The 15,650-nt window shown below is 26.6% G+C and overlaps 1 protein-coding gene across 3 annotated transcripts in view; it reads left to right on the forward strand.

Moving 5' to 3' along the window:
* LOC107169349 (putative inorganic phosphate cotransporter) overlaps window positions 1-15,650 on the forward strand; it is an 81,787-nt gene extending 66,137 nt beyond the window's left edge. For all 3 annotated transcript variants that reach the window (XM_089228159.1, XM_089228158.1, XM_089228157.1), the window contains 2 exons: window positions 6,915-7,156; window positions 12,747-15,650. In XM_089228159.1, coding sequence (XP_089084285.1) covers window positions 6,915-7,156; window positions 12,747-12,944 — 440 coding nt within the window. In that variant the 3' untranslated portion in view covers window positions 12,945-15,650. The remainder of the gene's footprint in view (window positions 1-6,914; window positions 7,157-12,746) is intronic.

Below are 15,650 nucleotides of genomic sequence, written 5' to 3' on the forward strand. Positions count from 1 at the left end.
AACAGTAAAATAGCTCAATAAAAATATTACTTTGTCCATTATATTATTTCATTCGTTCGGCCAATGATGCATTGCACCTAATATTATGTGCCTTATAATTATAATATTACCTAATATACGGTTATAATAACGATATAGGGGTACATATAATTACTGATATTAATATGTGACGTCGAACAGGCTCGTCGTGCTAATATGGCGGGCAGAATGTTTGATTATATATATATACATATATATTGACCTTTTCGATCTCCATCGTGTAACGTGAAGCGGGTCTGGTACACATTATAAATTTATAACGCATCTACTATAGGTAGTGACTAATTTAATTGGCCGGGTTTTCACGACGAATTGCGTTTCATGACCTTCAACGCGATTTTGCACTAAATAAATAAACTAATATGGCAAACCTTTGGTAAACCCTCAGAAAGAGTGTTCCGCCAATATCGTAATATGTTTGTAAAGTGCGGACCGTATCGAGAAGGTTTGGTTAAGAACAAGCCCTTTTAAAACCTTTGAAGTCTTAGAGCTCGTCAAATTATAATGTATACGTATGAAGCATTCTGCTTGTTAAGCACATAGAAAAAGTTTAAACGGGAAAACATAATGTAGATGTAGCTGTAGAAAAAATGAAAATGTTGGAGTACCTACCGTCTTTTTTGTGTTTAAAATTTATTTACTAGGTTCATAAAAAATTCACAAGCTCAGGTAAAAAATGTTTTCCGAGTAAGAAATTCTAAAATATTTATATCTAATCTACGATCGTTAACAATTTAATATTGTATGATACATTTGTCATTTCCTCGTGCGTTTAAATTCATAATAAATCGGATGAAAATTCAAAATATAATATATAAGCATACTTGTGTAACCGAGTTTATATTTCAATGATCAGATTATTTAATTTTTTTTCTATCAGCGTTTTCGTCTGCATCCAGCCAAAAAATGCTTTTTGAAATCGTTAAATATATGATAAGATATAAGTATATTCTTAATATATATAATATTATGTATTTTTAATATCATATTTTCAAATATTTAGAATTTTTTTTCAATTTGCCCATAACCATTTTAACTGTACATTGATAAGCTGATACTATGTTCATAAATGTTGATGGTTCAAAATCAACGAGTGTTTATCCAATCACTCTGTATAGGATATACATAATATTTATACCTTATCACCTATAATATACCATAACATGTTTGTACTTTCGTGTTATAGCCTCTACGGTTCTACACTTATACAAAGAAAATATATTATTTTACGATAATATTTCGACTTGCGGCCATATATGCGTGCGTGCATACCATATTCAAGTAGGTGGATGCAAATAAAATATGGTTTCGTGAAAAAAAGGGTCATACATTTAAGGTATCATTATCGCCGGTCCGTGACATATTATTGTATTTATCTAACGACGCGTCTATAAATGAAATTTTTTCAATTTCCAGACACGCCTATATGCACCTAACTACCTACCTAATCCACGCCCGAATTGTTATTTAAAACGGTTTGCGTACAAAACAACAGATATTATAATTACTATTTCGACGATTGTTTTACAATTTAAATTTTATACGCTTTATAAAGCAATGGTGGGCTAATTAGTTTAACGAAATAACTACCTATACCTGCTTACTTACCCATAAACCGACCAGGGATTTATTGTTTAATGAAGATAAATAGGATTTAAACTTATACTTTTTCGTAGATTAAAAAAATAATAGTTTCATGGGCTCGTGGCTGACTAATTTATTTTAAAGAAAATTATACCAAATCACAGTGGGATCAAATTATTATTGCGTGGAATGTAGTCTTATGCGTTTTAGTTTCTGCGGATAAAATGTATACTATATTATACTCACCCAATGATTTATGATGGTTAAGATCGCACGAACATTAGCCGCAAAAACAACAGAAAAAGAATCCATGTCGAAACGATAAAAATAAATTGAAAATCTAATTGTACTTTTTATGTATATTATGTATGAAATTACATCAACGGTGTATACGATTTGTTTTAAGAATAACATTTTAAATCCATATTTCAAAAACATATATTATCCATATAGTTGCCATGCATAAAATTATTCAACATAAGTCTTGTCCAATGCTAGTCTTGCAGTGACGTCAAAGTAGTATCTAACTGCAGTTATTTGTAATTTTAAAATGTTAATTATAATAGTGGAGCCCGAAAGAAATCACTAATGTAGCAAAGAGAAAAACATTTTAAAAATGACTTCACATTAAATAGATGGACTTAAAAAATATATATTCTTTTATTATATGTTAAATTGTTTTCATAGGTATATGACTATATTCTATACTTATTAGATAATACTACAATAATACCGTATGGAAAAAAAAATAATGAGAAAATATAAATACAAGGAATATGTTGTTCGACTGCATGATATTATATTAAATGTGTTATTTGAAAGTTACATAATTTTATGGCAAAATATGCATTCGAAATATTATTTTTAATGACAAAGTAAAAATCGTTTCGCACGAAAAAATAACATTGTGTTTAATCAAATAATTTAAATTATCTTAATACATCGTGTTTATTTGTGGAAATATTGATGAATAATGAAGTATCAATTTTTTTATGGTATTATTGAACAAAACATGTAGGGAAGGCAATTCCCTCGGTGATAACGTTATTGCAATCAATGTTTTTATCATATTACTTTTAGATGTAGGAAGAGTATAATACAAGAAATATACAACTATAATATAATAGAGATTCGTAATCTTGGAGTCTTAAAGTTTGAAAAGCATTCGAATTGTCTATAGAGTTCAAGTTTATAATTTAATCCGGGTCTTCTATTGTGCTCTCTAGAAACTGAGGCTTATTAATTTATCTATAATATTATATATAACTGACGTATATGATATTATACTCCGTTTTAAGACATTTTTTCATTACATATTAAATTCTGAGATATTCCGTTTTTGTCATATTGGTATAATATTGTTATATTTGTTGTGTTGGACAACTGACGTATAATAATAAAAAACAATTTTTGAATATTCCTTACAAATAACGAAAATACATAATAATATTATGCAATTAAACATAAGAATTAATGATTTGTTTCTATTAATAAAAATTTTGTAATTTAAAATAAATATACTTAACTAAATTTGAATCGAATTATATAATAATAACGAAGTATGACGATAAATTTGTCATATATCTATAGCACTTTCAATTTAAATTGTTCAGTTTAGAATTATTCACTGAATTGCATTTTTCGTGTGTAATGTCTCTAAAAATGAAATACCCGTTTGGTATGCTTTTTTTATTGTTATCAGAAAGTTGCAGAGGATGATATATTATAATTTGCATCATTGTATTTTATTATATTACACATACTATATTATGTTACATAATATGATGCACACAATGTAACACAATATAAGTACCTATTAGTATTTTAGTTAAATTAATGTATATTAACCAAACACAAGACTGTTGTCGAGGAATTAGATTAATTAATATAGTTGTTTATTTAATGGTATTAGTGTATTACGTTTGTTTGTTTGGTTTTAGAACAAATATTCCCTATTGTTCTCTCTGTTTTCTTTCTTTCGAACACGATAAATGATTATCACACTTATAGTAATTAACCTACCACGACTGGCGAACTGGAAATTAAATATTTATTAACCATAAAAAAAAAAATTATTTTTATTTTAGTAAAACAAACAAAATAAATGTCAACACAGAAATTAATCAAATTTTTTAAGACCGGATAAGTACTTTAAATTTTTAGTCATCTCAATTATAGTTAACCACGTACCTGTATTTAGCATTGTTTTTGTACCTATGTTATATTTTATCCTATAATAAATTCAAACCAATAAATATACTTAAATTGTTTTCTTTAAAGTTTGTAATATAAAGATAGCTCTAAATATATATATTAATTCAATGTTTTAATATAAATTGATTTTAAATTAGTTAAATTCATACAGAAGACATATCCAATACAACACTTAAAGTACCAAAATACCAAGAATAAGCTATACAGCATACACTGTAATTTTCAACATTTGATGTAAAAGTCCAAGTCAATTATTATTGATGAATTCAAATATGTACTCATCTCATCGATATTTTAGATAGGTTACTTGACTTTGTTTGATTACTTTTGAAGCATTCGATATAAGGTTCTGAGTGAGGATCATTTTCTGACAGTGAATAAATCAAAGTTCGTGTACAAAAAAATAGAACTTTATTAAAAAAGAATAGATGGACTTATGATTTTTAAGATTCAAATAAATCAAATCAGCCCATCGTTTCAAAAAGTAATTAAATTCTTAATAGCGTGTCACGCCTAATTTTCAAATAATAAATCTTTTAGCACCGTCCAAATTTTTATTTTTGTCATAAAAAATCTATCTTATTTTTTTTTTACTAAATAAAAAATAGTTTTAAAAATGAGTTGAACATTTCGTCATTTTTATTATTATTATTTGTTTTTCTCAAAAAACCACTATACTTAAAGAGAAAACATATACATAAATAGCTTGGTATATGAGAGAAAGATAATAACTTTTAAAGTACACACAATTACTCGTCAGTTTCTGTACAAGATTTTAAATGAAGACTTAGGCTATAAATAAATAATATTGCATAATGAACAGTTGTAACCTAAACTAATATTTGTACTTTATACAGAGTAATCCACATAGCGTTCTTACCATAATTTTTTTCCTTTAACGATTTATTTATTGATATTATGATTTTTATTATTCTAAGTGTACTCAAGAACCATATTTTTTAAATATTCAGATGTTTGTCAATTTTTAGTAGTGCTGTTCCCTGTGGTGGCATTAACATTTTCAATCAAAGCCGTTATTTTTATTTTACATCGTTAATCAGATGATTTTTTGAATGCATTAACAATTTACAGAAAAAAAGGGTGGTTCTTATTTTAAATGAAAAGTAATACTCATTAAATTATATAAAAATATAAGTTCTATTTTTTTGAATATGTCACAACATCAAAACTGACAGTAACTTTAAATAAATATAAAATTTCTTAATAATATATTTATATATTATATAAATTTATTTTTAATATTTTTTTTTAAATTCTCTCCTCTTTCCATTTCGACTTGTGTGAAATTGAAATATTTTATAATATTTGATGCAGCCTCCTCCTCCAAAAAAAAAAAAAATAAGTATGACTGATTTAAAAAAAATCACCCTAATAATAATGCACTGGGTATTGCCAAAAAAATAGCCAGACGACGATATTCCGATTACATATGAAAAAGACATCAATCTTAAATAGGATATTCGGATGATACTTAATACTATTAGCTGAATAATTTCATACGATTGTCAACAAATTCTAAAATGGACACAACATCATGTTTAGGAAAAAAACCAAAACATGTTTACTCGGGACATTTGATAGTTTTTAATAGATTCGTTTCACGTCATGTTCATATAGCATTTTATGTAAGATAGATTTAAAAGAAAGAAGTAAGAAATACATTTTAAAAAAACTCGTGGTTTTATTTTAAGGGACCATTATCATACCGTTGATGACAACACTGCGGCGATCAGTTAAAATAAAAAAAATAAAACAAAGTAGCGAGTTATATGTATATCATATAATATCATAACTGCAGCAGCCGCATCCGAGGCTATAATATCGTTAGCGACACGTTCGAAAAGCTAATTTCCGATCGGAGGAACGCTTTAATGATTTCCGATTACGGAGAGAAATTCGACAGCGAGCCATCTGCTACTACTGCTGCTTAACAAAATAAACACATTGTTCGACGACGGGTGTAGAAACTGCATTGTAGTGCTTGTACAACAGATAATATTATATTTTATAGCATAATATATTATTATACGTATTTTAGTGTGTGTGTGGGGTTTTCATCGATGTTGCTGAACCTGCAATGTGTATAGCTGCTATAATATACGTTTTAAAATATTATACAATGCCAATGCTTGTTATCATTATTATTATTATTATCATCATCATCGGGCCTGACTCGAGTGTTTGAACACACTTAGGAAAACTTTACGTCACTTCAACTACACCAGTACACCCCTATTTTTAGTTTTACGAAAGTCAAAAAATGTAAATTTTATCAGCAAACGCTGCCCTAAGCAATCGACAGTCAACCCTTAATCCGGTCCTCGTGTTACTTGTCATTGGAATAACGATATACTTACGTAACTATTATTATTATTATTATTATTGACGCGTAACCATCATCACACTGTATGACGTCCATCGTGACTAAAATATGAGTGGATCGTCTGATTGGAGGATCGTAAATTTCTACACGAGAGTAACAGGTAGACAATTACATACGTAAATTCCTACATATGTGATGTGTAAGTTCCTACACAGTAAAAAAAGGTACACGTATAAGTTCCTACACTACGTATATTATATAAGTTATCAATCCACGCCTATAAATTACTGTAATTTATTTTTAAAATTATTAAATATTACAAAGAATACATTTATTATATATTTTTTTTTTTACAATTATTATTTTTTAAATTATTAAATTGATAATATTTATTAGGTAAATTATTAAATATCATAAATAATTACATATTGTATAGAATAAAGGGTTAAAATGTATGACAGTATTATAGTATGATATAACTGATATTAGATTGATAACTTATAATATACGTAGTGTAGGAACTTACAGGTGTACCTTTTTTTCCCGTGTAGGAACTTACACGTGTACTTGTTTTTTACTGTGTAGGAACTTACATTTGTATTTTGTTTATAGGTCTCGTGTAAGAAATTACATTCGCCCGTCTGATTAGGTACTAGCTCAGGAAGGACAGTGCGATAGTTGTGGTAATAATAATGATCCGGTCGAACTATATTTGTTAATTTTGTCTTTCCAGGTCAATTCGGTCCAGCGATAGCGCTGATCGCGGCGTCCTACACGGGCTGTGACCCGTACCTGACTGTGGCCATACTGACAGTGGGCGTTGGTCTCAACGGCGCCATTTACTCGGGATTCAAAGTCAACCATCTGGACATTTCACCGCGGTTCGCCGGAATACTGATGAGCCTCACCAATTGTCTGGCCAACTTGGCCGGTCTGCTGGCCCCGATCGTCGCCGGCTACGTTATTGACAAAAGGGTAAGTGGAAAATTGTATCGAGTGTAACAATGACAGTCGGTGAACACGAGTTCGCTTGCAGTTTTGTATTACGTCTTTTATTACGACTGTTTTGTAAGTTTTGACTGAAAATGTAATGCATCATAAAAAGTCTTTTGCCGAAAAACAGCAAAAACTGAGTAAAAACTAAATTTGATAATTTTATTGCATTAAAACTTAAATTTAAGTCTCTCTTCTATTATTTACCGTTTGTATTGGATTGGCGCATATACACATATACAAATTACATAATCAGATAATAATAAATAATATTATAAATTCGGGAAATTATTAACGATTGAAATTAAAATGATTTGTTATGCAGCTGAACTCGAACACAATGTTACCATTAGAATAAGGAATGAAAAGAAATAAATATATTTCGCAACAATTTCATATTCCTAGTTTATAGGAAACTGAATTATTATATTATCCCTCTAATCACTACGACTTCTACTGCTATTCCCGCTGTAATAAATCAAGGAGACTTCAACCTTGAAATCCGTTAAATCCGAGACTGAGCATCTCTATTTAACGTTTCAGTTGGGAGCCATCAATTCGGTTGTTTTGTTTTTGACTTCTTTTTGACTTTAGCTAATGATCGAACTCAAAATTTTAGAAAATAATGGGGGCGTTTGGTGGCCTATACGTACATAGGTAACGCGGAAACAAATATATTTTTCAACTAATTAGTTATTATATATTTTTAGTGGGAAAACAACATTTTAATTAAAAAGTTCTTTTAAAAAAAAAATTAACATTCACGAGAGAAAGCAAAAAATATACAAAATCTACTTTGTATGATATTTTATCTCCGTATTATATTAAGCTAATTTTTTTTTGGTTTTTACCTTAGCATAATATAACATTTAATTTTTTATATTATATTTAAAAATGTCTATTTAAATTAAACAACATTAATACGTAGGTAATATTATGCCTAAATTACATTTTTTTTTCATGCAATGAGCCATACGGACAAAAACTAAGTTTGGTATACGCAGAACGTTGGCATTTTAAATCAATTTATTTTAAATTATCGCATTAGTATAATAATATATATTACCATACCAAGAAGCTTATTAAATTATGAAATAAAACGTTCCTAATATATTCAAAGCTTTAAATATTTTAGGCATAATATTTATCTATAATTTACCCATAGATAACTGATATTATACAACTTTGTTGTTCAAGGTTAAAACCTCAAAACCTTAAAACACAATACAATGGTCTGTAAATTATGATATTGTATAAAAAAAATACTTGAAATATGATATTTAGTTAATATTGTATTAAAATCCTAATTAGTAATAACAATGAAAAAAAATACTTGAAAACAATGAAAATAATTATTATTATAATAATATATATATTATATATATATTATATATTATATTATTATTATATTATATTATTATTATAATAACTATGAAAATAATTATTACAAAAACATTTGTAGGTATTAAATATTTTTAAATATCTTCATAATATTTTGTATCGTGAAGATAAAGCTTCAAAAATTTAAAACTTCAAAAATTTTGCAACTTCTTATTTATAATGTCTAGAAAAAAATAAAATTCAATATTATCTGTGTCTGCAAGTTTTTTGATTCATTGTTAAATTTGACTTAAATATTGTGGTCTAAATTGTATTATCTGCTAGTATTTTCTATGTTATCTGAATTTCAAATTTCAAATATGACTTTAAATAAGTAGGTACCTACATATTACTTGGAAAAAAAATCCATTATGAAATGTAGAATAATTACATAAAATCTCGGGAGCTTAACCTCAAAAAATATTAACGGACATAATAAAAATAAAACCATGCAATAAATAATAATAATATCGCGATTGTATTTCTATGTAATACATTTTATAATTTGGTTTATAAATATGGGGTGTGTTTAATTTTATTATTATCCTAATAATATTCATTATATTAAAACTAAACGGTATTTCACAAAATAAGTATGTATGTTTTAAAATGGATTTTTTTAATTTACGATGATTAACGTCAATTGATCATTTCCACAAAGACGTGTTTTGTACAACGTTTTCGTGCAAACTTTTTTAGTATGTTTGCATGCTAAATTATACTTAACAAAATTACAATATTTACCACCCAATGAAATATTTTAAACCTAGATAAGCAATGAATGATGTATTTTTCATATAGAATATCATAAATTCGTATTGGATTGGTCTGGTTATTACTTTTAAACCTGCAGCAGCAGCAGTATGGCAGTTGAAGGCAATAATTTTCATTTTATATTATATATTCGTGTGATGTACCAAATGGTATTTTATGTTAATATAAGTTAACCTAAAACGTATCTGAGATATTATTCTTAATATGTATCTTAAGAAAACTAGTTCTGTTGGAGCTCAGCGTCTGCTTAGAAAAAGAATAAATATCTTATATGTATATATATGCGCATTTCAACAAAGTACGTACATTACAATTTCGCAATACAAAATAGTAAGGATTACCGTAGAACTTTATATAATCCGTAATATCCGAAAGGCGTATAATATGGTACTTACGTTACAAACTTTTTGAAAATGTATACAATAATGTTTTATAATATGTATAAATATGCATTTATACGTTTAAAAATAAATAATGCACATTTCATTCCCAATGTAATCAGAGATACCTAAGAATCAAATTAAATTAAAACTGTTTAAGTAGGTAATAGATAGCTAAATAGTGTAATAACATTTAAATAGTAATAATAATTATACTTATTGATGATCTAACGTTTAAATTTTAGACGGTCATAATTAAAATACAATATAACTCGATTTGCTATTAGTATATATAAAAAAAATTGACACACAAGAAATTACTGATGTATATTATATTTCACAACGTTAAAGGAACTTGTACATATTTAAAAAATGTCTACGTTGTGATTTTTCACTCATGAAATATTCGACTAAAATAATATAATTAGTATATTTTTAAATTCAATATAATAAATTCATATCGCGTGATATTCTATGGACATTAAAAAAAAATATTTTTCTTAGGACCGTCTAACTTTAAAATTAAACCATAATTAATTAAGCGTTGTATGTAAGTCATTTTCATAAATTTCGATGATTAATTTAATAAAAATCCATATTTTAGGAAGTTATTATTCCCATTAATAATAATTAATAGTTATTTCTTTACACAAGAGAATAATAATTGTCTACCACAATGAAGTTCTCGTAACAATAGCTTAATGGGCTAATAAAAATATTAAAACCTTGTACAAAATATATAATATTATTTACCATTGTTGTATTATTCAGGAGCGTTTTGGATTGGTTATTTTTATTACATATAGAATACATTTAGAGTGTATATATTTAATATATAAAAATTATAGAGCTTTATGATAACAGTTTTATGTTTTATAAAGCATAATATTTTTATGCATAAATAGATTTTCAAAATTTCTGGTAGATAAAATTGAGGTTAAATTAGAATTATTTTTAAATCGTAGACTTATTTCTTTAGAAAAAATAAAAATAAACACTTGTCATGGCAGTTACCCAGATGAGCGTTTCTTCATTCTGCTTATTTACTTTAATATCAATTCTTTCGTTTTTGTGACATTAAGGTCATGTTTTATAAGACACAAAAACAAATTGGGAAAGACGGAACATCGTGTAACTCATGATATTGTCTGTGAAACCATAATAACTACTTCCCTTAACAGTACATTAATTGTATATCTGAAGATTAAATGTCGCCTGAAATCATTCTTACATAACAGTAATTAATTGTATTGTATTGGACATACTAGTATGTTATTTAATAAAATTACTTAACACACATCCAATACAAAAATTTTCTATAAAATATTAATAACTTAGATGTTTAATTTAGTTTCTGTTAACGTCAATATTATTATTTTCATTTTCAATTTCATATGATTTTCAAATTTATTTTATTGTTTTCAAACATTAATTAGTTTTTAGTATACAGTGACTATTTCCTCTTGAAATTAGAGGGTTGGTTAAAAAAATAATTTAATTCATCGAATACTTCATTACAAATCAATCATTATTTATGTTATCATCTCTAATATATGTACGGTTAAAATTATTAGTAATTCCCTCCAAAATGAATATATTATTGTTTTACTTTAACCATATTTTTATTGCACATGTTATCATACTTATGTTCCATATGATAAGATTTCAGAGTTCAGGGCGTCCTATTAGTTTATCTCTCAGAATTATGTATACCATAAGAAATTCACGTTCAATCAATCAAATTCTGTGTGGTTTGTTATTCCATATTAGAGTAGATATCACAATTTTAAGATGCAAATTACTTGCTTTAAATTTAAAGTAACAATAAAAGCCTTTGATAGTTTAATGTACCCTAAATAATGTTATATTGCTTTGAACTATAATAATAGATCAATAAATCTATTATAATATATTAAAACTAACAATACAATGCATTAAATCTTACAAAAGGTAATGTTCTGTTAAAAATATATTCTCTGGCATCTGTTATAGGTACCGCCATTTAGCAACCTTATTAAAATTTTGAAAAATAGTAACGATACTATAAATATAACAATAAACGCATTTGTGAATATTAAATTTAAATTTTTTATGCATGTATTTTAGCTGTTTAACATAATAATTTTTTCTATATTTTATCAATTTTTTTTCCTATTACCTACTGGCTATAGTACCTAAATATTTATGTACAAATGACTAATGAATATTGAATAAAAACTTAAAAAAAAAAAAAAAAAAAAAAAAATGGAATTATATTTTGATATTTAAAGTCAAAACATTCAACTTGTAGAGAAATCGAACAATTTTTCCGTTGTTAGACTTACGCTTTACGGGTATGTGATTTTAACGTTTCCACATCATACTCTGGTTTTTTAAATCTGTATCGATATCGTTATGCCGATGTGACTTGACGAGTTCTAACTTGTCAATGTATAATTTAATTCAAGATATTATTATTGCATATGATATATGTAATATGTAGGTATATATTATAAAATAAATTACTCAATATTCAAATTAGGGCGGTAGTTAATCTGATCTCTCCCGAATTACCATACCAAATAAGCAACTTAACCCGAAACGACGACGACGACCCGTTAAATCCGGATTAAAAAGTCCGGATAACACTCGAATACAAACCCGAACCATGAAATAGGTATACTATATAATGTGTAATAATAATTATAGGTACGTACACATTATTATAAATTATAATGTATACAATATTCGATACGGATGTGTTAAAACCAAAAACGAAACGCACGGAACCCTCGATACGGTTTACATGATATTATAATACCTAGGTACATTATAATTATATTTTTTATCGTAATATCAATCGTTGCCATTGCCAGCCATGTACCTAATAATAATACGCCTCCCCAAATAGTGCCTATATTAATATAATAACATCAATATTTATCGTTACGAAAATATTATGACAATATGTGTATTAAACTGTACAGTAATACATGTGTACCTATGTATTGTTTTACTATCGAATTAAATTTCCCTTTTGTGCTCGTTAATCGTTTCAGCCTACCCAGGCAGCCTGGAGAGTGGTGTTCATAACGTCGGCGGTCGTGTACATGGTGTGCTGTACGATTTACCTGGTGTTCGGCAACGGCACTCGTCAGCCGTGGGACAATCCGTCCAATGACCAAATTAACTTGGAGCACAAGAAAAACAAGAAGAAGAACAAGATAGCCATGGACATCGAGGACACCGTTCAGTGAACAGGAACTCAAACGTCGTACCACCCACAGTCAGCCCATATACCCGATCACCATTGCTTCCCAGCCACATCCCAACTAACTATCATACAAACCCCATCATCCAGATAAATCACCAAGCATCCCCCCTTGCCAAATCGCGCTAGTATCACCCCATATCGCATATATGCATATAATATTACCTATATATACGCTGGCGCGTTTTTGTGTAAACGTTTATAATGAGAGTATCGAGCATAACAGATTCGATATACGTTTTATGCGTACGTTTGTACGTGTCTGTGTGTTTCTGTGTACATGTAAAAGTGAATATTGTGTAGGTTGATAAAAAAAAAAGTAAAGCACGTCTGTGAAAAGGTTTGAGATATACAAAAAATGATTATTCTTCGTAACGGTATATCATAATATAATATTGTTGATAAATGTATACACACTTTATTTATTATTTTGTTTAAAAAAAACTTAATTTTTTTAGATTTACATTAAACTTACTTGGGTGTCAAATCTTGACATCATAGAAAGCACATTCTTTTAATTATATTCATAATTATATTTTTTTATAATAATTATTAATGAATATTAAAAAAAGTCGATGTTAGAACATTATTGTCTATTTTTAAAAATCAAACTTATTTAATTGATAAATTATGAAAATAAGTTGAATATTTCGTTCTATTTATGACTATTTAGCTTTTTAATGAAAAAAAAAAATTATATATATACCTATGAAAATTTGTGATATTGTTAGAAGTATATTGTTGCTCCGGAAAAGTACATAGCCTGATGTGTTCTTGATTTTCTCAAAATTTATGTCTTCCCCATTTAAAAACATTAATTATTCCCTCTCAATTTTCCGATTATAATATTTCGATAGATTGTAAGTAAAAACAAGTAAACGCAATAAGAAAATAAATATGATTAATTGTGTAAATTAAAAAAAAGAAAAAAAGAAAACTAAAAAAACATAATTTGATTATTATTACATGATCTTGTGTTCCTTCGACTAGCTCAATATATTCGTTGTTTTAGACATACATGTTTTGAAAAAAGATGTGCAAAATGTAACTAAAAATTAAAATAATCTTAAGCAATAAATAAAATAGGTCATAATATTTGTTTCTCTGTAGGTGACATTTTTTTTGAGAGCGTGTACGGTGAAATGGGCATTTCACGAAAAGGGAAATTATGCAAACATTTCTCATTAATTTCTTTCACATTTTGTCAGTATTTTTTTTCACGTATATATTATAAAATTATAAATTATATTATTATCACTGCATAATTTTTTTTCCAATGTGATAGTTATTATATTTATTAAATTATTCGTTAAAAGATTTATTATTATAGTAATAAAGTTAAATTTTATGTTTAAGCGTCTGTTTCTGGATTATATATATTGTTGTATTCAAGTTTAGGATTTGTCGTTTAGTGAGAATGATAATATTACTGTTACAAATAAAAATAATTATTATAAAAAATTTTAATTAAAAAAATATGTTATGATAGTTATTGATTAGAAATCCATTAAAAATGAATCTATGTACCATACATTTTATAGAATAATATATATTTATTTATATATATATATATATATATGTATAAATAGAGAGAGAATATTTAAAAAAAATGTATCAATTTTTTTCCAAATTACTATTATAGTTGAGCCAGTATAAGTTACCAAGAAATAAACTATCTAACAAACAAAACTCAATATAAAGTATATGACTATAAATTTATCTTAATCACTGCTCTATCGAAATAAAAAAAAAAACTATCAAAAATAATATATATATATATTTATAATATATATGGCTCATTATTTAGTATATAGTTTATTAATATCTTAACGTTATGTTAATTTGTTTTTACCTTATCCTTCTATTTAACAGGGTAATAGTATTATTTAAATTTAGACCTAAATATTATTATATAGTACCTTACTCTTAAGTTCATACCATTGTCTGATGATAATGATGATAATATTATTACTATTATTATTATCATTATTATTATTATTATTATTATTATTATTATTATTATTATTATTATTATTTTTATGTAGAATATTTATTTATTTTATTATTTTATTTATTTATTATTATTTTTTTTACCTTTAATTTGTATTTCTTCGCACGTTACTTAAGCACAGTTAATTTTTATCACTGAATTTCAAATTTTACTTATTACTAGCAAGTAAATATTTTTATTTTTTTAACCCTTGTGTATTGGAAATGTTCAATAACGACTAAAATAATTTTGTCTCTCAATCCAAATCTATATCGATGTTGTACAAATATATTATGTAAAGGCGAAACCATCGATTCGCACACGTACCGGTTACTAATTAATTTCGTTCAAGCAATTCGGATGAAGTCCATTTAGGGGAGAGGTACTATTTTAGCGAGAAAAACCAGTCGTCAATTCAAACAATAACAGATGAACAAACAAAATACAAGGGTTAAAAAAATTACCTAATTATCTATTCAATTAATGTATATTAAAAAGAAGCGCGACCCAATTTCAATGAACCATTTATTAATCCGAGACCACTGGCGTGCGATGCTTTATCGTACGTTTTACTGTACTTATAATGATATAAAATAAACCAAAATTATATGACTGTTCATTAGTTGAAATTATGTGTTTATTATTGTTTAGGTTGTCAATTATTATTCTAGAAATAAATACATGAGTTGTCAATAACTGTTA

Source organism: Diuraphis noxia, unplaced genomic scaffold, assembly GCF_037042655.1.
Source record: "Diuraphis noxia isolate RWA-SAM2 unplaced genomic scaffold, SU_Dnox_SAM2 contig0005, whole genome shotgun sequence".
NCBI lineage: Eukaryota > Metazoa > Arthropoda > Insecta > Hemiptera > Aphididae > Diuraphis > Diuraphis noxia.